The following is a 22,465-nucleotide window of genomic DNA, read 5'->3' as shown; positions in this document are numbered from 1 at the left end:
CACAAGAACCACAGGGGACACGGAATCATTTCCTTTCCTGAACCAGCTTTGGCTCACTGTGATGCGCTCTTTCATCCACCAGGACACTTTTCTTTAATTCTTCTTCAAACTCTAGATCTTCTTTCATCACTTTCTCTGACATTCCCAAGTACATCTTCCCTTCTCCTTTGTGCCATTTACCATTTTTGAACTGTAGCACTATACCACTGTCCTCCCATTGTTCATTGATTTGCTTGATTATTTGGTATATTCCCCTTTTTTAGATCACAAACTCCTTAAGAATAGGAAATTCACCTTCTCTGGGCAAAAATATAATGATTTGGATTGGTAGATTTTTTGTGTGTGTTTGTGTAGAGAAATAAACAACATCAAAGTTGACCCTTTTAGAAAAAAAAGGAAGGAAGACGTTGAATCCAGTATCAAAGTTCAGTATCAAAGTTGACCCTTTTAGAAAAAAAAAAGAGGAAGAAGAAGTTGAACCCAAGTTCAGTGCTGCTTGTCAGGAAGCAAAGATCTGAGTGATTTGCAGGAGGGGCAAGAAGACTTGTTGGAAGTGTCAAGAGTGTTTGCCTTGATGCTTTTTCTCTTGCGGATGATAGTGAAGTTCTTAATGGAAGATGATTTCAATCAATAGCGCCAGACAGCTGATTTATGTAATGGAATCAAGCAGAAGTCGTGGTCTCCATCTGCAGAGTGAAGTGGGAGGGCAAAGCTACTAGAGAATAACCAGGGGACTCCACAAGTCGATTTGCTGGTGTTCAGAAACCGGCTCCCCATCAACGAGCCTCGGGAGGGCTTCAGCGAGCAGCCTGCTTGAGCCTGGATGCTGAAAAGTGACGGTGAGGCTGGTCCTGCTGCTGTGCTCGGTCTGCGCCCGCCTCTGCCACATCCTACAGTGAGCGGGGTCTGGCCGCCGCTGAGCGCTCTTGGCAGCCTGGCTCTGCCTAGGACTGACAAGTTAAGCAGGTGAGGGCTGGGGGGTGAGCAGGACTCAATCAGGAGCTGCATAGCCCAAACCAAAATTTAGTGAGCAAACGGCAAGAGAGGACTTGAGTCAAGAGAGCCAGCCAAGTGGAACTGGAGGCAATGTCATCATTGGTAAAGGAGGACTTGGAGAAGAAATTGTTTAAGCCTCTCTCGCAGAATCTGTACGAGTTCATTGAAATAGAGTTCTCGGTCCAGGACAGGTACTACCTCTGTGTGTCAGGTAATCTTTTTGTTACCCTTTCCCAAAGTAAACAACTTCACTGCTGCTTGGGTGAGAGAGGGATTTGGGAGGTATTTATTTTCCTACCTAATAATGCACCACATTTTCTTGTAATTAAGCATAATTATGACAAGTGTAAGGATTTTAATTCTACATAATTTTCTGTTAGATGCCAAAGCGGAAGACAAAAATAAATAAATAAACTTAGAGTATTTCAGCTAATTGTTCAGAAGGGGAAATGGGTGTGTACTTCTACTGATTTGATTATTTTGTTTCCCATCTTTTATTTAATTCACTTGCATGACATGCAGTTTTATAGTTGAAGAGTATATTTTTAAATTTTCAGCAAAGGCCAATAAATATTTATTTTAATATCTTGGAGAATTGAGTTATATAGCTCCATTTCAACCAGCCTGGCCATCTAGGTTTCTGTCTTTTCATGCTACCAAGGATTTGGGGGGGTTCGTTTGTTCGTTTGCTTTTACTTTTGCAGACTTCTGGGTGGTTTATTTTGAAGAGAGAAATGATCTTTTTAAAGTTCTTGCTTTCTCTTGTGCAATGTGTACTCATAGGAACAGTGTTTCAATAGTAAAAATTAATTTATGAAGAAAGGAGTGCAAAAATAAGACAGCATTTTCTAACTAAAATAATTTTTTCTCATGTTTTTAAAATTTCTGAGATAGGAGTAGCCTTTCATGCTTAATTTTAATTTGCCTAATCTGGATCTGTTCAGCTCGGTTTACTCAGAAAAGTGCATGCCATTATTGAATTCCCTTCCCAAACCATGTCCTTAAATACTTTTCAGGAATTGAGGAAGAAAGAACTTGGAACCTTTAAGTGTTCATTGTTAACTTTCCTTTCAAAAGCAGACCACTCAGCACTTCAGAAAACAACTTGTTACAATTCCATCTGATAATTGTCTTAGAAGGCCTTTCTGAAGGTGCCAAGAGGGAATACATCAAGGGAAGTTGCATATCATTAAAGTGCTAAAAATTTCTTTAAATTATATCATTTCTTATAAGCATAGTAATACTCAATTACACAAGTAGTAACAATTATCGACACTTTACCAGCACAGTTTCCTCTATAAATACAGAGAGCCATTGGCATATTAGAAAGGGGAAGTGTTTCATTGGTTTAGGAAAAAGAAATGAAATTATGACAAAAAGTTAAATAAATCAATTTTAGAAAATGTATCATACCCCAACTGACAAGTTAGTATGTCATAAATTATTTTAGCTTACTATCTTAGAGAAGATTCTTATTCCAAAATTAATATTTAATTTTATACTTATTGTTGATCTACTTTATAAAGTTTATTACTCATTGCAGTCTTAGTATCCAAGTATTTTCAAGAAAAATATAAAATTAAATCAAAATCATATATTTAGCGTGTATGTGTGTGTGTGTGTGTGTGTGTGTGTGTGTAATTTAACAAATGTAAACTGAGGCCTTTCTCCAATAATAGAGATAAACCAAAATTGCCCTGTCTTGCTTGGAAAAATGTCTCCTAAGAGACAAAAATTAAATAGATTTTTTTTCTGGTATCCTCATTTTCTAGAAAGACACTTTGGGCAAAGACACCTGCTATCTTATTACATGGCATGAATCTTTTTAATCAGGATTTATAGTCAAAATGTGGGAAGGTAAACTCTTTAGGGTCCAATGTTCTCGTCTGGAAAATGACTAAATCAAGGAGATGATCACATTTACTGATAAAATTCAATGATTCTGTAAAGTAATAAGCAAAAACAAAGCCTTTCCCGAGAGCAGGAAGAGAAGACAGTATTTTGCTATCCCACGTTAATGTTGGCCAAAAAATTATATTCATTCTTCTCACAACTAACTTTTCCTAACTGTCCTCTGTATCTCATCCATCAGTTTGAGAGCACCTTCCCCAAGTACAACACCATTACCCCGATGAATATTTCAAATCCATACAGAACAACCATTTAAAATAAACTTGAGGAGTTATGTGATAGCTTAAATCTTTGACTGTATGATACTCAGGAATTCTCAGTGGGATGAATCAAAGAGGTAACAACAATCCTAGAGGCAGATGAAGCCATGTTTAAAACATGAGACACAAAATTATGATTTCTTCTTGGTATCCTTAACAGGTCCAGAGTGGTCAAGTTCTACCTTGCATTTTTTAAACTAAGAAGAATATTTTTAGGTTAGATATATATTCTATTTATCTGCTCCAAGTTTATCCTTTGCTGAAGTCTCCCACCAGATGTTTGTGATTATCTTGATGTTCTACCGGAGAGTTTTTTTTAAAGAAAAATTTCAGACATTATAAACCCAATGATAAACTTTCTGGAGTTTGCAAGGATTCACGCTAGAGCTTCTTGACATTGTGATCTCCTCTAACCTCAGTGTTTTCATGACAAATTCCTGAGATTAGCTTTGTGTAGCTGAGACACCAAATCACTGGCACCTTCTAGAAAGAAGTATCTTCTGGACCAGAGATATAGTAGCGTGGGTAAGGTGCTTACCTTCCATGGCTGATACAGATTCAACCCCTGGCACCACATACATTCCCTGGCCCCACCAGGAGTGATCCCTGAGCAGAGCCAGGAATAAGCCCTGAGAACTGCCTACCATGACCCCAAAACAACAACAAAGCATCTCCTGTGGTCTTTAGGACAGTGATCTGAGGGCGCTATTGAGGAGCGATACCTTGGGAAAAGAGTGGGAGGATTCTGACAAGTGTGGTGGACATGGTATAGCAAGTATAAGACAATAATATTGCTGCTACTGTAAAATATAAATTTTTAATTTAATAAGAAGGAGAGTGGTTGAGGGTCTGGCTAAATTAATTGGTGATGAGGGTATAGAACTTTGTACACCAAAACCAAAGAATGTTGATATTATTGCAGCCATGTTACCTAAACTACAATAAAATATTTAAATGGGGGGGGGGAGCATCTTCTGAGGAAGAAAGAAGGGAAAGAAGGAGCTCTATTATGTGATGATTCTAGAAAGGGATGTCATTTGTGCAGATGAATTAACATTCTGAAAGGATTGAAAGAGAAGAGAGGCACTAGGCAAAATTAAAGAGAAGTTGAAAGGCGTGAGGGGTCTTGGGATCAAGACCTGGTGCAGCTGCTCTACCCAACCGCCAGCTGTGAGATTTGAGGCAAGAGAACAAAGTTTTGATCCCCATTTTGACATCTCTGAAGTGGTGGTAATAGCACCTACCTCTGCACTTGGTTTTTTCCTATTAATTCCTATCTTGGAAAAGACTATCATAGGGAATTAAAGTCCATATGCAACAAGAGGCAGGTTTTATAGATATAGATATACTTGAATTAACCTCTCATTGGTCAGGGGTTTACTCCTTTCTTTGTGGAAATGTCCTTTTTTTCATCACCAACATTTCAGTGTCTTCCCTACACACACACACAACACACACTCCTTTGCTCACTCCATTATGATCTGCTCCCCTTTCCTTTTATAGCCACCATAGTTTTCCTGACTCTAGGAGTTAGTTTTGTTGTTTCTTGCCAATTTGCTCTAATAACTCATTCCACATATGATTGAAATCATTGAATAATTCACTTCTAAATTTATAGAAAAGTGTATTTACTGAGAAAACACTTATTAAAATGTTTATGCAAAAATATACTATGCTACAAATAAGCATTTATATTAAAGCATTATATATAGCATTAATGTAAGTAGATATTACTAAATAATTAATAGACCTAGGAAGATAATAGGCATAAATTCTCCTGTCTACATTTGATGCCAGAACAAACTTCCATGTAAATCAGATAATCTAACTATATTGTCAAATAATTTGCAAGAAAAATGTTAGTAATGAGTGCTACATGATCTCCCATCCAAGCACTAATCAGTCCTGACCTGCTTAGCTTCCGAGATCAGATGAGATCAGGTGCATTCAGGGTGGTATATGAACATGGGAGAAAACGCTGTAGACTGGATGGTCTACAATCAACAATTATGTATTCTTCATGCTTGGGAAAGCTGGAATGTGAAACATGCCAGCACCAGCTGACCTATTTTCCGGTACAGGGCTGCTTCAACATGGACCATTTTCTCATTATGGCCTGAGTTGGTGCAGTGGAGTGGGGGCTGGGAACAAAGGTTCTGTGAAGAATTAATAAGACCCAAATGCCACTCATGAACGCTTGTCTCTCATGACCTATACACATCCTAGAGTCCTCATCCCCAAGTAGTGTCGCTTTGAGACTTATGATTTCAATATAGGGGGCTGGAGCAATAGCACAGCAGGTAGGGCTTTTGCCTTGCACATGGCTGACCTGGGTTTGATTCCCAGCATTTCATAAGGTCACCTGAGCACTGCCAGGGGTAATTCCTGAATCCAGAGCCGGGAGCAACCCCTGTGCATTGCCAGGTGTGACCCAAAAAGAAAAGAAAAAAGGTGTTAATATAGAAATTTTGGGAGCACAAATATTCAACCTATAATACTCAAAGGAGTCCTTAAGTAGATTTTATTTTAAAATTTTCTCAGAAAAATAATATTTGAAAATTATTTTTTAATTTTAATAAAAATTTTAATGAAAACAAGTATTTTAAATGTTCAATGAAATTCATAACAGCAATCTTAAACCACCCCAAGACATCATTAATACATTGTTATACAATGAAATATTTCTACCAAAATTTTTATATTTGATAGTTCTTGATAATTTTCCCTTATTATTTCATTTTGAAAATGAAAACAATTAAACAAAAAAGACCATAAAATAGCATTTATTTATTTAAACCATGTCACCGCAGCTTTCTTGGGAGCTGCTTTTTCCCTCTTCTTCTATTCTGCCAGATTATATTTTCCAATTGGCCAATTATTTTTCCACTCAGTCTCACCCATGAGTAATACTGATTCTCTTTTAGCTTTTTCTTGGTTGGGAGGTGGGGCTCCTTCAGTTCAGTTCCTAAGTCTGGATGATGTGATACTGCTCAGGCTTCGCAGTGCCAGGACCTCTAAGCCCCACCCGGGAGTCCTAAGGGGCCTCCGGGCTCACACCAGTGATACTTGAGGGACCATGTGATGCCAGTGATCAAGCCCAGGTAGGGGTACAGCTGCCCTAACCCCTGTGAGATCTTCCTGGCCTGATACTGACTCTTTCACTATGGTAATGAGATAGCTATCTATAAAAAATAATTATTTTGGAATTGAAAGTAAAAATAAGTGGTTGACATAAAGTTAAGACCATAATTCTGAAAATGTGAACTCAGATAACCAAACTGGAGCAGATTTATTCTGAAGTTCCCTGGGTCTGTAGATATTACTAAATGGTATTTACAATGATGCCTTGAAATGTCTGAAACCAACACTGACATTACAAACACTTTTTGGTTTTAAGACAATGTGAGAAGTTTCTGCCTTGCCACTGCATTAATGTGGATATGGCCATTTAATTTGATCTGGCAGCCGAGCCTAAATGTGGAAATTCAGGGTTGGGTCCACTCCAGCCTGAGAAGGCTTCTTTGGCTCTTGGCTGAAGGCAATTCTTGGAGCCTCTCTGGCTCCAGAGGAGGCTATTTTGCCAAATGAAGGAGACTGCACTGTCTCTGTGATGTATCTGTGGCTCCAAAGGCCACTTTTTAGAGCGCATACTTATCTTCTCTGTTTAGCATTAGTGCGACAGAGAGTATTAACATCACCAATAGAGACTAATTTTCATATTATTACTGCTGTAGTTGAGGTGAAATGTCATAACAGTGTAAATGTTTATGTTTTGGTGGACAAAGTTACTGAACTTCCACACCCCCTCTTAAATGTCCAAGATTCTATCATTTTTTTATCCAAAATATGTTTATTGGGTTGATTTCCCGTTCATCTGATTTAGGGAGCTTTTAGTGCTGCTTCCGTCTGAAGGAGTATCCTTCTGTAAGCCTGGCTTTCCCTCCTGTAGGCTGGCAGAGGACAGTGGAGCAGTCCACACACAAAACCACAGTCTGTGCATGGCTGAAGATGGTGGTGATCTGATAGCATCCTCGGCACTTGATGTCCATGAAGTAGGAGTTGGGGCTCTGCACCAGCCGCTTCATCTTGTGCTTCTGCTTCTCCTCCTCCGGTGAGGGGTGAAGGAGGTCTTTGGCGAGAGGCATGTTCTTGTTGGGAGGTCGTCACCAACGGAAAGGCGATTCTACCATTTTTAGCCTGATTCTCTTCTCCTTTTTTCTTCCCCCTTTTCTTCACAGAACTAACCAAGGAAACTTAAAATTTTTAAGTTCAGCCTGTGTACTTAAAGTCCTTCAGTGGCAATTCCCTCTTTCCTTTGCCTCCCTCCCCCTCCATATCTTTCAAAGTCACTTTTGAACTTTTTAATTCATTACTGAACCCAAGTTTGGATGTTCACCCTACACGGCCCATGACTTGAAAAACAAGGGTGGATGGTAGGTAGACAGGGGTGGGGAAGAGACTAGCAAGAGACTTATTCAGGGACTAGCAAAATAAGAGGATGCTAGACTTCTTTTCCTCAAAAAAAAAAAAAAAACAAACAAGTAAAACCATAAAATGGTCTCTCAGATTGAAGCAAGGGATTTATATAACGTTGATTGGAACAGGAAGTTGGAAGAAATTAATGGCTTAGGATCAGAAGAGAAGGGAGTTTTGTTCTGAGGTTATCTGGGCCACTGTCAGTGATTAATGGATCCTTGAAGGAAGATGATCTCTTCCTGTAGCAAGGTCAAACAAGTATTCTTTTCCAGGGTCTATATGATAACTGGTCTTCAAGAGTCTTTCCAGAGGGCTTGTTGTTGACTCTTCTCCAAGGAAAAGAGGAGTCCTTGTGCATGATAAGCTCAAAGAGTGTTCGCAGAGGGCCTGTTGTTTTCTCTTCTCTGCACCCTCCCTTCCTTCTGTTATTGGACCTGGTTCAAGATTAAATACACAGACCATGAGAAAATCTCTTAGGACTGAAGCACAGAGCAAAGACCAAGGGGAAAGGAGAGGTTATAAGAAGTATACATTTGAGGAACATTATGGAGTCCCTAATGCTTGCTCACAGTAAGTGAGTAATAGCCTAGCATTTTTTTTATTTTTTAATTTTTTTATTGAATCACCATGAGATAGAGCATTACAAAATTGTTCATAATTGTGTTTCGGTCATCGAATGTTCCAACACCCATTCCTCCACCAGTGTAATTTCCCAGCATCAGTGTCCCCAGCTTCCCTCCCACCCCTTCAAGCCACACCCCAACCCAGCCTGCTTGTATGACAGGCATCCTCTTCTCTCACTCTTTCTCTTTCTCTCTCGTTTTAGACAGCCTAGACTTTTACGCTCTTCAGAAACTCCAGTCCCTAGTGCATGCTACCACTTACTGACCCTCATACATAATGCCAACAAATCGAAATAACCATAAAACCCCATAAAGGCCCTCTCGTTGATCGTCGATTTGCTCGAGCGGGCCCAGTAACGTCTCCATTGGAGACTTTGTTTTACTGTGTTTGGCATATCGAATACTCTCGGTAGCTTGCTGGGCTCTCTGAGAGGGGCGGAGGAATCGAACTCGGGTCGGCCATGTTGGCCGCTTGTAAGGCGAACGCCCTACCCGCTGTGCTATCGCTCCAGCCCACAAGGACTCAAAAGTCTTGAGTAGTTCATGCTTTTGTATACATATGTTCTCAAACTCCTATAACACAATTCGTCATTACGGTAACTCCCACTGCCCTTTACAAATCAGGTGACCTTCAGAAAGTGTTTCTGACAGATAATCATATTTCTATTTGTCCTATCTATGGCTCATTGGCAGCACTGAGTTTTTTGCTAAAGGTCCTGACTTCCAGTAATATCAGTGAAAGTGATTTGGTGCCAAATGAGAATAAATTTTTCAATGTCTATCATAGCACTTTGTCCAAATGAGGCCCTTGAATATTTATCAAATTAATGAAACTGAATGTGTAGATCTATAATCATATTAGCTGATTATAACCTCTAGATGAGGTAGTGGAATTTCCTTCAATGCAGTAGTCAGTTGTTTCTTTCCATCTCTCCAAAGTTATCCAGTTCCACCCAATCAGTAGCAAATGAGACAGCTAACCAAACAAAGCATAGAACCCTGGCTCAGGGCTGGAGCAATAGCACAGTGGGTAGGGCATTTGCCTGGCATGCATTTGACCCAGGTTCGAATCCTAGCATCCCATATCATCCCCCGAGCACCACCAGGAGTAATTCCTGAGTGCATGAGCCATGAGTAACCCCTGTGCATTGCTGGTGTGACCCAAAAAGCAAAAAAAAAAAAAAAAAACAAAAAATAAAAACCGAACCCTGGCTCTCAGATGGAACCTTTGTTTGGAGTCTTGTATCCCAAAGTGGGTAATACCTCCCCCACGCTGGGAGGCACTAGAGCTATAGGGGAATTTGGAGAGCACGGACAGTAGTAGTCTTGGGTGCAAATAGTAGCCTTGGGGAACTTTCTGTTTGTTCACTTAAAGAAAGAAGTTTTCTGGTAGGGTCCAGAGTAAATTTTTCATGGAAAGTGGGTGATAGACCAAACAGTTTGGGAGCTTCTGGCCTACACATACACAACTACTTCCTATAAGGAAAAATGATTCTGAGTTCTTGTCCTTACTAAGTCTGACTGAACCAACTGTGTCTCCAACTCGACACAAACTAATGACTTCTGCGGGGCAGCTCCCAGTGGATGCTCAGACCATACGGGGGCCACTCCCAGCAATTCTGGACAACTCGGGCAGACATTCAATGCTTAGGCTCAAGAATAAGGTGCTGGGACTGTCAGAACAACACTCAGGGGTGCTCAGGAGCCAGTAGGGCTACACGTTGCTTGGGTTGGGGCATATGGCATGCATCCTAACCCTTGTGCTATCCCTCTGGCTCTCGAGAGGCTTCTATAGTCCATTCCTCTTCCCAAAGCTGCGGCCTAAACCAGTGGAAACGGGCTTGTTTAGAGTCAAAGAAGTAGAAATGAGCAAACCCACCATTTTTTGCACATAATTTTCGGAGACTCATAATGTGAGCCAGTTTGTGGGCTCTGGGTTAAGATCTTCTACTTTAGATTCCATCTAGAATGTCTCTCTGTCACCACCTCTGTCCCCAAAGTATTCAGTCCTTCTTCTTCCAGACTTGAAATGTATGATCTAAGCAATAGCCTTTCTCCTCTTTTTATTTTGTTCCCTTTCTTTTATTTTCTTTTTTTCTCTTCTGTTTTGAAGTCCTACTGATCCTGGAAACAGCACACTGTATACTCACTCTGTATTTCAGGCATGAAAAAGTCCTCTTTTGGTTGTCTTCTGCCCTTTCTAGTTTAAAGAAACTGCTGTTAGAGAGGAAAATCGATAATCTTTTTAAAGTGTTTCAGTGCCGGGACTGAACTGGCTTTACCCAATAAAATGAGCTCATGAAATTGTGTCCAAATCTTTGATATTCTCTTGAATTTCTTAATGGATGGTTTTGCGCTTCCAGACCCTGACTTCTCAGACGTGTTAGCCTGCTCAGACTCTTCTCCAGGAGACTGAGTTCATCTTCAGCATTGGCTCTGAGCTTAGTCAGTTACCTTGATTTCACTGTCTCCTGACAAGGATTCCCTTTCCTGAGCCCTGTTTTGGAACCCTCATTGTTCAAGTCACCCATTTCCCATCCTTCCCACCAGAGCAGTATTCAGACTGGTCTGCAGCACTTTCTGCCATGTTTCAAATCCAATCTTTTTGTGTTAGTTATGCATGAAACCCTATTGTTAACAATACTATAAACTATGATGCCTAAAATTAAAAACTTGGGGAAAAATAAATAAAAACACTTTTAAAATTAAGTTTATGAGATGTACTTGCATAGTTCATCCCATAGTACAAGTAATAAAGTACTTGCATAGCATGTGGCTGTGGCCACAATACTGGCTTAATCCCCAGAACTGCATATGGACACCCAAGCCCCACCAAGCAGAGCCCCTGAGCATAGAGCCAGGAGTAGCCCCTGAGAACCTCTGGGTGTGGTCCCAAAAATTACAGCAACAGTTTTGTCAATCCTGTCTCTCAACATTTGAAAATTTGACTACTCTCTTTTCTGATTGCCCTTGTCATATATCTCCTTTGCACCCTTTCCTTCTCCACCTCTTTATTTTGGTCTTTGTCCTATAAATTTAGTCTTGTGTGTTGTCCACATCAAACAGTTCCAAATATTTATTCTTAAATTATTAATTTCCATTTTTCTCTCCAGAGATAGACTGTGGACAAAAGTCTGTCTGTCAAAAGTCAACCTCATTATTCCATCCAAACACTTCACCTTCTATATTTTCTTTCCTGTATCGGCTTCTCCCAATGTTATTGTCTTCCTGTGTTGTTGCCAACGCCTTATTTGAAATGTTATTTAGATATGCCTCTTCTCTTTCCACTGCCCACACCCTATGCCTAGATGACAACAGCATCTTAAAACGAACATACTTTCTTACCTACTATAAATCAAGCACTTTCCTAAGCCTCTTCCAGACTTCATCTGCTTTAATGTTTATACCTTATGCAGATGTATGACTCTGCTATCCACATCACAGCATGCAGAAACTGAGAATTAGGCTCTCTGGACATGAAGTCATTTACGCTGACCACACAATAAGAGGTGGTGCTAGAACTTAAATCCAGAATAACTCATACAGAGCCCATGAGGTCACCCCTCCTCTTCCAGAGGCCTTCAGTTCCTTTTTCCTTTCTTCTTCAAAGTGCACTGAAGTTTCCGGAAAGAGTCTCTTTCAGCAAGGTACTCCTGCAGGAGGAAGAGGGAGATGTATTAAGCACACATTACTGCACGGGCCTTCACACCTGACACTGTACTCTCTTTGTGCTCACCTGCTCAAACTCTCTTATCTAGTGGACAGAGCTCAGCTCCAGCATCAACTCTTGAGATCAGGTGATTGCCTTGAGTTCAGTATCTCTGGCACTTCCAGAGGGTAACAATCCCCTTTGCCAGCCCCAAGTCTAGAGCCCTCACTGATGGAGCACCCCCTCCTTCCCCCCAGAGAGTTGTACTCAGACACCACATATCCACAGCAGTCTCTGTCACTTTTCAAAACCACAATTCTTCAAAATCATTTGCACAACCTGCACACCTGGTTCGTCCTATTGCTCACTGTGTCCTCACACCAGCCAACTCTCTGTCCACTTTCTCTAATTACACCTGGTGAAGTGAAACACTTCGATTGCCTTTCAGTTTCCTTCTTCAAGTCTCAAAATGTCTGCTGCATCACCCTTCTTTCCTTAGCCTGTTTAATTTTAAGCCCTATCTCAAATTTTGTTTCTTCCATAATTCCTCCCTTAACGATTCTAATCCTCTCTCTTCCCAGAACGCCTCTAGAAACAATATGTTTTGCTCCATCTCACTTACCTAACACTTTGATTGTATTGCATGATGTTGCTTTACAGATTAAGAAAGGAATTCCTAGGCAGTATTTTTCAGAACAAAGGGAAAATTTTCAGATGATAAAATTCAGTCTCACTCTCAGAAAACAGAGCCAGTTTTCAGCTCTCTAAGTGATGCCATTCATCCTGGATAAAGTTAAGATACTCAATTCTGGGGCTGGGAATATAATTCAAGTGATAGAGCATATGCTTTACATATCCCTTACATATAGAAGGTCCTAAGTTTCACCCCTGACACCACATGACTCCCCCAACACTACTAGGTATGATCCCTACATATATTAAGGAAAAAACTCCGGGCTGGAGTTATAGCACAGAGGGTAGGGCACTCACCTTGAACATGGTCAACCAGGGTTCAATCCACAACACTTCATATAGTCTCAACTACCACCAGGAGTAATCCCAGAGTGCAGAGCTAGGAGAAAGTCCTGAGTGCAGCCAGGTGTGATCCCCAAGAGAAAAAAAAATACCATAAAATTTATTCAGCTATGTAACTTCTGTATTGTCACTGTCACTGTCCTCCCGTTGTCCATCAATTTGCTGGAGCAGGCCCAGTAACATCTCCATTATGAGACTTGTTGTTACTGTTTTTGGCATATCGAATACGTCACAGGTAGCTTGCCAGGCTTTGCCGTGAGGGCGAGATACTCTCAGTAACTTGCCGGACTCTCCAAGAGGGGCGGAGGAATCGAACCTGGGTCGGCGGTGTGCAAGGCAAACGCCCTACCCACTGTGCTATCTCTCCAGCCAACTTCTGTATAATGTACTATAAATTTTTATAATATTTGTTTTATATTACTCATGTGTGATAGCCTTTCTTTTTCAGCTAATGTTTCTAGAGATTTAAAAAAAAGCTTGTTGCTTACCTGTATCTTTTGTCGCATATAAAATAGTTCTATCAGGTAAATAATGGTCACTCAATAAATATTTCATCATTAACTTATTGATAATTTTTGGTTCAGAATTAGATCTAATATCAAATGTTCATTTTTTTCATTGTTTTTATATAAGACCAAATACAAGTAGCTCTGGAAAGAAAGATGGCGGCCGCACGGGAGCCTTGTGGACAGCAGGATTGAGCCTGGGGCGGGGGGCGGCAGGGGCCTCATGGGAAGGGGGGCGTTCTGGGCCGTCCTTCACGCCCGACCGAGGTCACCAGCTGCCCCCCACGAGCAGCTCTCCGGCACGGCCACGGCCCCGGAGGCACAAGGACTTAGCACAGAGAGCCAGCCGCTTGGAGCAGAGAAGCAAATGGACTATGTGTTAAACCGCACCACCAAGCCTGCCCAGAGGGGAAAGGGTGTTGTCCCGCTCGCCCGCTCCTCTCTGGAAAGAAAGATGGCGGCTGCACGGGAGCCTTGTGGACAGCAGGTCTGAGCCGGGGGCGGGGGGCAGCGGGGGCCTCATGGGAAGGGGGGCGTTCTGGGCCGTCCTTCACGCCCGACCGAGGTCACCAGCTGCCCCCCACGAGCGGCTCTCTGGCACGGCCATGACTCCAGGGCACAGAAACCAATCTCTTAACTATCTAACTTTTAATAGAAATACTTCCAGGGTTAATAAGTAAAACAGCAGAAATCCAAAACCGCGCTGCCAGACATCATTTTATTCTTAAACCAAGCTGTAGAAAGCAAATCATTTCGCAACTCTGTTTCAGCATATCTGATTGGGGGTGGGGGGTCGTAAACTCTAAACAATAATTGTGCATCTTCTATGGAAACAATGTATCTAGTCAAAGTAGATAGAGTATTAACTAGAACTCATCTGCCTCACAGGAATTGGGAGGGGTGGGAGGTGGGGTTCTATTGGGGTTCACGGTTAAAAATAAGTATTGGTAAAGGGAAATGTGTTTGATACTCACATGACTGAGACCTAAACCCGAAAGCTCTGTAACTTTTCCCACAGTGATTCAATAAAGAAATAAACTATTAAAAAAAAAAGACCAAATACAAGTAATTTTCAGCATAAGAAATCATCTTCCTTATTTTGTTCATATAAATTAAGCAATTAATTCCTTATTCATTCTAATAGTACAATGCTAAAACTTTTCAAAGTACAATACTAAACTGTTTTGTTTCAGTGACACATCTGAATGCTAGTTGTTGGATTAAGAACCTGAAGCAACAATAAAAAAAATAAAGGAAAGAAAACCAAACAAACCAATAGTAACTGTGATGAAAATACTTCTATATCAAAAAATCTCAAAGCAACTTTAAAAGACAATGGTAATAGTGGTATTTATCTACTCTGAACAGTGTAGTGCTGTGTGAGTAGAACTGCTTACTTTCGTGGCCTCGCTTTCTTATATTGTCATAAGTTAAAATTCAAAATTCTTCTAATAAACACCCTGGCTCTGATTTACCTTAACACTAAACCTTGTTTCCTACCTAGGGTTGAACCCCAATTCTCCATTTGAATGTTTGTAATTCAAAACACATAATTATATTTGGCAGATGTTACTGTGACCATATATAGACACAATTGTAGCAAAAAATAAAACCATTTAAGCAAATTTGGGGACATACTCACAAAGTTCAGCTAAATCAGGATTCATAATTGGGATTCAAATTATATGGTTCAAGGTCAGTATATGAACAATATATAAATACTTAAAAGTATGATAATAAATAATGTATTCTCTTTAAGAGTTTAAACTATTTTTTTCTACAGTGACCAAAAAAGAAGAAGTAAAAATAATTATGGTGAAACACTACAGAATAGGTTTAGATGAAAAATATGAAGTAACCAAAAGATGGTCTTTGAAAGATCTGCAGAAAATTGATGGAAAAGAGGCAGATACCGTAAGTTATGTTTTGGAATCTTTATGTTTGGTAACTTAACTTTTTGTATTCTTGGCACTACCAAGTGTTAAAATTTTATGTTGTTCTTCAGTGATTTGTTCGAATCTATTGGAACAATATAATGGGGGTGTTGTTCTGTTTGTTTGCTTATTTTGGTGGGGCTTGTGGGGAGGCGGATTGCTGAGTCACTCCCAGAAGTACTCAAGGACTATTATTCCTGCCTCTCTTCAGGAATGACCACTGGCAGTGCTCAGGGAAACATAAGCTGTGCTGGGGATTCAAACTAGGGTTGGTGAGCTGCAAATCAACCACTAACCACAAATCAACCACTAACTTAACCACTAACTCGCCAATCATTTTTGTTCTAATTCTTATTAGTTTGAATTTTAACTATACCTATTTATAAAATAATACTTTATAAAAGCTTCCCAAGATGCTTGTTTATTTCTTTAGAGTTTGGGGTCACACCCAGGAGTGCTCAGGAGCTACTCCTGAATCTGTGCTCCTAATAGTGCTTGGAGGATTTTATGCCTCCAAGAATTGAACCTCACACAAGTCAAGCCCCTCAACTCCTGTACTATCTCTCCAGTCTTTCCAGGGGGTTCTAAACAAATTAAACACAATCTTTTAGTCAATCTCGAAACTTGGAAAATATGTTGTTCCTGGCATTGTCTTCTTGGCACTCAGTTTTCGCCATAAATTTTGGAATCTCAGGGTCCAAAAGATAGTATAGCAAGTAAGGTCTTGCCTTGCACACTCAACCCAGGTTGGATCCTTGGCACTCTATTTGGTCCTCTCATTAACACCAGGAATTACTTCTGAGTGCAGAGCCAGGATTAAGTCCTGAGCACCTCTGGGTGTGGCCCAAAAGTCAAAAGATTGTTTAGTAGTTTGGGGATTCCTTCCCTTGTGTTCTTCAAATTTAATATCAGTGGCACTTGATTCTCCAAAAGAATAAATAACCCTTGGAAATTCTACAACTTTACAACTGTGGAGTGGAAAGGAGGGGAAAGTGTGTATATTACTATCTCCCCACGTCTAACCAATTTGAAAAACAGTCTCTCTTTGAACTCCTCTGCCAAAGAATAACTCAATACCACACACGGGAGTCCATTCCATTTCTGAATTGCCAAAGTTAATTTTTAAATTTCTGAATTATGTCGAAGGAGCCATAATATCTGAAGAGCAGTTCTCTTAGAGACTTCTTTTCTGTGGATAAAATTAAAAGATCTTAGTCGTTCTAGTATTTTTCACTTCTCTCTTCTGGAACTGAGTCCTCGGGAGTTAGCATATATCATATTTTGCTCTATAGCAATGACACAGTTTTAAATAAAGCAATTTCAAGCCAGAAAGTTGTCAACTTTAAAATGGAATGGAGTTGAAATTGAAGTCAATTTATAAAGTAGAAATCAAAATGACTGGGGATTTGAAGATTGACATGATGCAATGGGAGAGACACTCCCGAAACAAAAATTGGATTTTTGTTGATTGATTGAGATCTTGGTTCTTGTTCTGGCTCTGCCCATAATTTCATGTGTTCCCCTGAGCTCACTCTCTGGAAACTATCATCCTGGCTGTATACAGAAGACTGCTAAATTCTATTAGCAGAGAGCTCTTTTAGCTCTAGGGTTCTACTGAAGAAAGAAAAAAGAGATGGAGAATATGGGAGAGAAAAAAATGGGAAAGGGAATGAAGGAGGAAATTAAGGAAAGTAAGGAAGTAGGGAAGGAGGGACTTGTATTCTATTGAATTTATATTATATTATATTTGTATTCTATTATTTTTTTCTAAGAATTTTATTGGTAGGCAAAAATGAAAAAAAATCCTTTCTGAGTATCTCAAAAGTACTAAGGATAATTTCTGTATAATAAGAACAAGTGTCTCAGAGAATAAATTACATAAGGGATATGATTAGTATCTGATGATGTAATTAGTGTGATTTCCTTTTATTGAAATTCTCTGTAGAAGAGTCTTGCAATCATGAAAATATTTTCATGTGTAAGCCTTATATCTAAAATTACATAACTTTTATACATTTTATTTGTAAAACTTTGTTTTATAAATTTAGTGATATGAAGCAATGTGGTGTTAATATCAATTTGGGTGTTAATGGGACAGACTTGGGGAAAATAACTATTATTTATTAAGTATCAAGCTAGGTAATTTGTATGATTAATTCCATCTAAAATGCTATAAGAACGTTATTTAAAATAAGGAAAATGAGAGTCAGCTCAGATAAGTATTTTGCCCATGGCTAATCAGGGAGTCAAAATGATTCTCTAACTTCAAAATTGTTAGAAGGGGGAAAAAAACTACAAAACATGGAAGACAGAAACCAAAGAGTAAAATAAACAAACTAGAAAACAGTAAAAAGTAAAGAATGTGTTCCTTTTTTTGTCTCCCGAAAAAAAATTTCTACTTCAAAAATAAATATGAAAATGCACAAAATTTTAATATATAGTTATATCCTACATGATAGTGAATTAATACCTAATTTAGTCTCTGATTTGGTCCCTCTTCACCCCCTTGTCAGAGCAATATTTTCTTCCTTTTCTTTTTCTGAAGGACTGCTTCAGATACACATTTGTTGAGAACTTTGTAGTTGCCCTGGATAAGCATTAGGAACACAAAGATAAATAATGCAAAACCTCTACTCTTAAGGAAAGTTACAAGTTAGACAGATAACAAATATGAAAGCATTTAACAGTACATAAAGTCAAAGAATCATTATTACTATTATTAGCAATAGTAACACTGTAGCACTGCACTGTCCTCCCATTGTTCATCAATTTGCTTGAGCGGGCACCAGTAACATTTCACAACAAATTGTGAGACTTGTTGTTACTGTTTTTGGCATATCAAATATGCCACGAGAAGCTTGCCAGGCTTTGCCTTGCGCGCAAGATACTCTCAGTAGCTTGCTGGGCTCTCCAAGAGGGGCAGAGGAATTGAACCCGGATTGGCCGCGTGCAAGGCAAATGCCCTACCCGCTGTGCTATCGCTCCAGCAATAGTAGCAATTTATATTATTTAATCTTTAATGTATACTTTTTGGAAACATTTCCAATAGAAGTATAATCAGTCAACTAGTCCTATAGAAATCTTATTTAGTACTTCAACAGTTTCAAATGATCTGATGGTCTTTGCTATTAACTGTCATCATCACTGTCATCACTCATCCCGTTGATTGTAGAATTACTCGAGCGGGCACCAGTAACGTCTCTATTCCTCCCAGCCCTGAGATTTTAGGAGCCTCTTCTTACTCATTTTTTCCCAACGATTGGAGGCTCTTTCAGGGTCAGGGGAATAAGACCTGTTGTCGTTACTGTTTTTGGCATATCGAATACACCACGGAGAGCTTGCCAGTCTCTGCCTATGCAGGCGGTATACTCTTGGTAGCTTGCCAGGCTCTCCGAGAGGCATATATTTATATGTTTTTCTCTATGATTTGTTGCCTACTGTCTGAACCCCCACAGATATGGTGTAGTAATTATGAAAAATGGGTAGGAAGTGTCTTATAATATGTCCAAGGTCACGAAGTTCCGCATTATCTGGGTGCCCTGGGACTTCATTCATGCGTGAGTCTCAGCCTGAGCATCAAGAAAGTGGCCTGGAGCGTAGCAGCAGTTGGGTAGTGAAGGTTGGCTGCCGGGACTTTGTCCCTTGGGGGTAGGGAGGGCTCTCACCTGCCCCATAGCCTGGTGCGGAGTCCCCTTTGCTATTAACATCAAACTTAATTCCTTGTGGAAGACCAGAGTGATAGTGAATATGGTGTTTGTGTTGCATGTGGCTGGCCCATATTCAATACCTAACACACCATATGGTCTCCCCCAGCACTGCCAGGAGTGATTCCTGAGCACAAAGTCAAAAGTAAATCCTGAGCACCACTGGGTGTGGGGCCAAAACAAACAAAATGGAGAGTTGCTTGCTATTAATAACTATTAATAGTTAATAGTTATTCCTTGTTATTAACTTCAGAATCAAAAATTGAGCTCCATGACTTGGAGGCCAGCCACACGTGCTAGGGGAAAAGGAAGCTCAGATAGAGAAGAGAGCACCAATTAAAGGGTGTTGGGAAGATCCTCCCAGGGTGGGAGAAGCATGCTGAAAGTAGACTATAGACCAAACATGATTGCCACTCAATGCCTCTCTTGCAAACCACAGGACCCAAAAGGAGAGAGAGAGAGAGAGAGAGAGAGAGAGAGAGAGAGAGAGAGAGAACAAAAGGGAATACCCTGCCACAGAGGCAGGGTAGGATGGAGGGCATGGGGGGTGGGAGGGATGCTGGGACCCGTGGTGGTGGAGGATGAGCGCTGGTGAAGAGATGGGTACTTGATCATTGTATAACTGAAACCCAAGCACAAAAATTTGTAAGTCTATAACTGTACCTCATGGTGTTTCACTAATAAAAAATTTTTTTAAAAATTGATAAGCTACAGGTATCTTGTAATTTTCCCTTCTAACTTTTAAATAGCACATGAGACAAGCATCTAGTAGAGTAAGGCAGAAGCTTATTCTGCAGTTCAGAAGTTCATGAGTGGGTTTAGTTTTTTTCTCCGCCCTTATCTATCCTCCCAAATTCATTATCATAGAAAGCCAAAATAACTGAACGTTACAAGGTATAAGTTTTTTTTGTATCATTGGAAGTGTACAAACACTGTAATATATTCTATTTTTCTCCATTTAGAAGTACTATGTAGCAGTAAACATTGGAAAGCCCACTTGCAGATTTTGAAAATGTGTTTGATATGGTTATAATACAATCAATAAGCATATACAAGGGAATGCAGGTTAATCTAGGACACCTGGCTATTTTCCTGTCTATAACAAAATCATATCTCCCTTTCTCTTCTAGGACAATCCATTTTTTGATCTGCACTTCAAAAAAGTGTACCGTTTGGAAGCGTATAGTTGTGCTTCTAAATATGCCTTTGCTCGAACTGTAAATAAGCTGAATCATGTGTATCTTAAGAAGGACTTACAGATTGTGAATTTTGATTCTACTTACATTAATGATGATGTCATTTGGTCCTCCAACAATAAGGATTGCTTGGTTCTTATGAAAATATGCTTTTATGCTTTCAATCTTGTATGCTTGTCTTTGTGTCCTCTTCCACTCTGAAGAATTACGTTTTTTCACCAGTATTTAGAGAAAAAAAATTCCCTAAGTAAAGGCTAAGACATGACTTTGCTTTCTCCCCTAACTTTATGACTATTATTTTTATGAAAATAAAGTAACGTTTTCTTTATGGATTATAAAGAAATGTGTTTTAAAGCAATCATTCAACACTTAAGATTTTCACCTATGTGTTCCTTTGTAAAGTTGGAAGAAGTTGGAAGCTTGGCCTAAATTTGTATTCTAGGAAATAACACCATGAAGTATCTATAAAAGGCTGGAATGGACAGACACCCCATGTTCATATAGGAAGATTTAAAGATGTTAATACTTTTCACAGTAACCTACAGATTCTATGCAATATCTCCCAAAATCTATTTGGTCCCCTAATCATCTCCAGGAGTGATTCGTGAGTGCAGAACCAGGAATAAACCCTGAACACAGCTGGGTGTGGCTTCCAAACAAAAACCAAAAACTAATAACAATAATAATAATAAATTTTAAGAAATAATAAGAAAGAAGAAATTGTAATATTTTAAACAAATGGTGCTGAGACAACTGGTTATTCACATGCAAATGATTGATGTTGGACCTCTATTTTATACCGTACACAAAAATCAATTTAATGGATCAAATACCTAAGGTCTGAAATCATAAAACTTTTAGAACAAAACATTAAAAGAAAACCCTAAGGATTTTGCATTTGATCATAGATTCTAATGACATCAAATGCATGAGAAACAAAAGAAAAATTTAATTGCTAAAACAAAATTACTAAAGGATATTATCAAGAAAGTGAAAAAACTCTACAGGACAGAAGAAAATATTTGAAACTCATATGCCTGATAAGGATTTAATATCCAGAATAAATAAAGAACACTTACCACTCATTAACACAAAGACAATCCAGTTTTGAAAATAAGCAATACACAAGGGGGCAGAATTTCCTGAACCCACATCAGGCTGTCTTCATCGGGGCACCTCGGAGGGCGGCAGGTTGAGTTTCCCTCCTTGCCCCAAGCAGAACTCCAGCTGAAAACCTCCAGAACTCAACCACCACCATGCTCAAGGCCACTCTCCACACACTCCCACAAGTCTCTCCGAAGTGGGATCTGGTAGAAAAACCCAGGTATGCGGCCCCGTGACTGAGACCTTCAAGCCTGTTCAGATGGGGATTAGGCCTCTCCCTCCTCCCAGCTGCCCAGTTTTCCAATAGCTTGGCAGTCACAGACACAAACTGCCCCCAGTGCCATGTAACCTCATCAATGGCCAAGATCCAGAGCCTATAAACCAAAGCTCCCAGAAGAGAACACTGCAGAATTTCCTGGAGCAAGCAGGCACAAAGTATAAGACCTCTTATATTCTAGCCCACCTATGTACCAAAAGTAGCACACATTTGTTTGGTTTTAATATACTTGCTTGTATTCTCTTATATATGGGCTTAAATGGCTCCAGAATGAAATACAACAACCTTCACACACTTTCTTCTTATTGTAGTGGAAAGGTGCTCAATGGTTGAATTGTATTTGAATATTATCTGCAATGAACTATTGTGAACTACTTTATGAAAATAAAATATAAAAAATTACAAAAAAGAAAATACACAAGGGATTTCAAAAGACATCTTTCCTAGGAAGGTATGCAATAAACACAAGATATTCAACATTATTAGTCAAGTTCAAATCAAAATGACAATGAAACGTCACCTTGTACCTACTGAGATGACTATTAAAAAGATTAAAATAAAGTTTTGATTGAGTTATGGAGAAATGGAACTGTCATTTATTGTTGGTAGAAGAAGATAAGTGGCACTGTGAGGAGCATCAATTTTATCAATCAATTTGCTCTAGCAGGCTCAGTAACGTCTCCATCGTGAGACTTGTTGTTACTGTGTTTGGCATATTCAATACGTCACAGGTAGCTTGCCAGGCTTTGCCATGCAGGTGAGATACTCTCGGTAGCTTGCCGGGCTCTCCAAGA

At 39.6% G+C, this 22,465-nt stretch overlaps 2 protein-coding genes across 2 annotated transcripts; one reads left to right on the top strand and one right to left on the bottom strand.

Moving 5' to 3' along the window:
- The first annotated feature begins 544 nt into the window (after nt 1-544).
- On the top strand, nt 545-20,641 carry EXOC1L (exocyst complex component 1 like). The gene is made up of 3 exons (XM_056111329.1): nt 545-1,207; nt 15,240-15,370; nt 20,225-20,641. Exons 1-3 carry the CDS (start codon nt 1,087-1,089, stop codon nt 20,489-20,491), a joined length of 519 nt encoding a protein of 172 aa, XP_055967304.1. The 5' UTR covers nt 545-1,086; the 3' UTR covers nt 20,492-20,641.
- On the bottom strand, nt 6,998-7,327 carry LOC130020699 (40S ribosomal protein S27-like). Its single transcript, XM_056111330.1, has one exon. The coding sequence runs from the start codon at nt 7,310-7,312 to the stop codon at nt 7,058-7,060; it is 255 nt and encodes an 84-aa protein (XP_055967305.1). The 5' UTR covers nt 7,313-7,327; the 3' UTR covers nt 6,998-7,057.
- Nucleotides 20,642-22,465: the final 1,824 nt, after the last annotated feature.

This window comes from Sorex fumeus, unplaced genomic scaffold, assembly GCF_029834395.1.
Source record: "Sorex fumeus unplaced genomic scaffold, SorFum_2.1 ptg000013l, whole genome shotgun sequence".
Lineage (NCBI taxonomy): Eukaryota > Metazoa > Chordata > Mammalia > Eulipotyphla > Soricidae > Sorex > Sorex fumeus.
This window is presented reverse-complemented; position numbering and strand designations above follow the sequence as displayed.

Coding starts and splice junctions, on each gene's coding strand:
- EXOC1L (XM_056111329.1), top strand. CDS start 1,087: ATGTCATCATTGGTAAAGGAGGACTTGGAGAAGAAATTGTTTAAGCCT. Junction 1,208..15,239: donor GTACTACCTCTGTGTGTCAG/GTAATCTTTTTG, acceptor TTTTTTCTACAG/TGACCAAAAAAGAAGAAGTA. Junction 15,371..20,224: donor ATGGAAAAGAGGCAGATACC/GTAAGTTATGTT, acceptor TTTCTCTTCTAG/GACAATCCATTTTTTGATCT.
- LOC130020699 (XM_056111330.1), bottom strand. CDS start 7,312: ATGCCTCTCGCCAAAGACCTCCTTCACCCCTCACCGGAGGAGGAGAAG.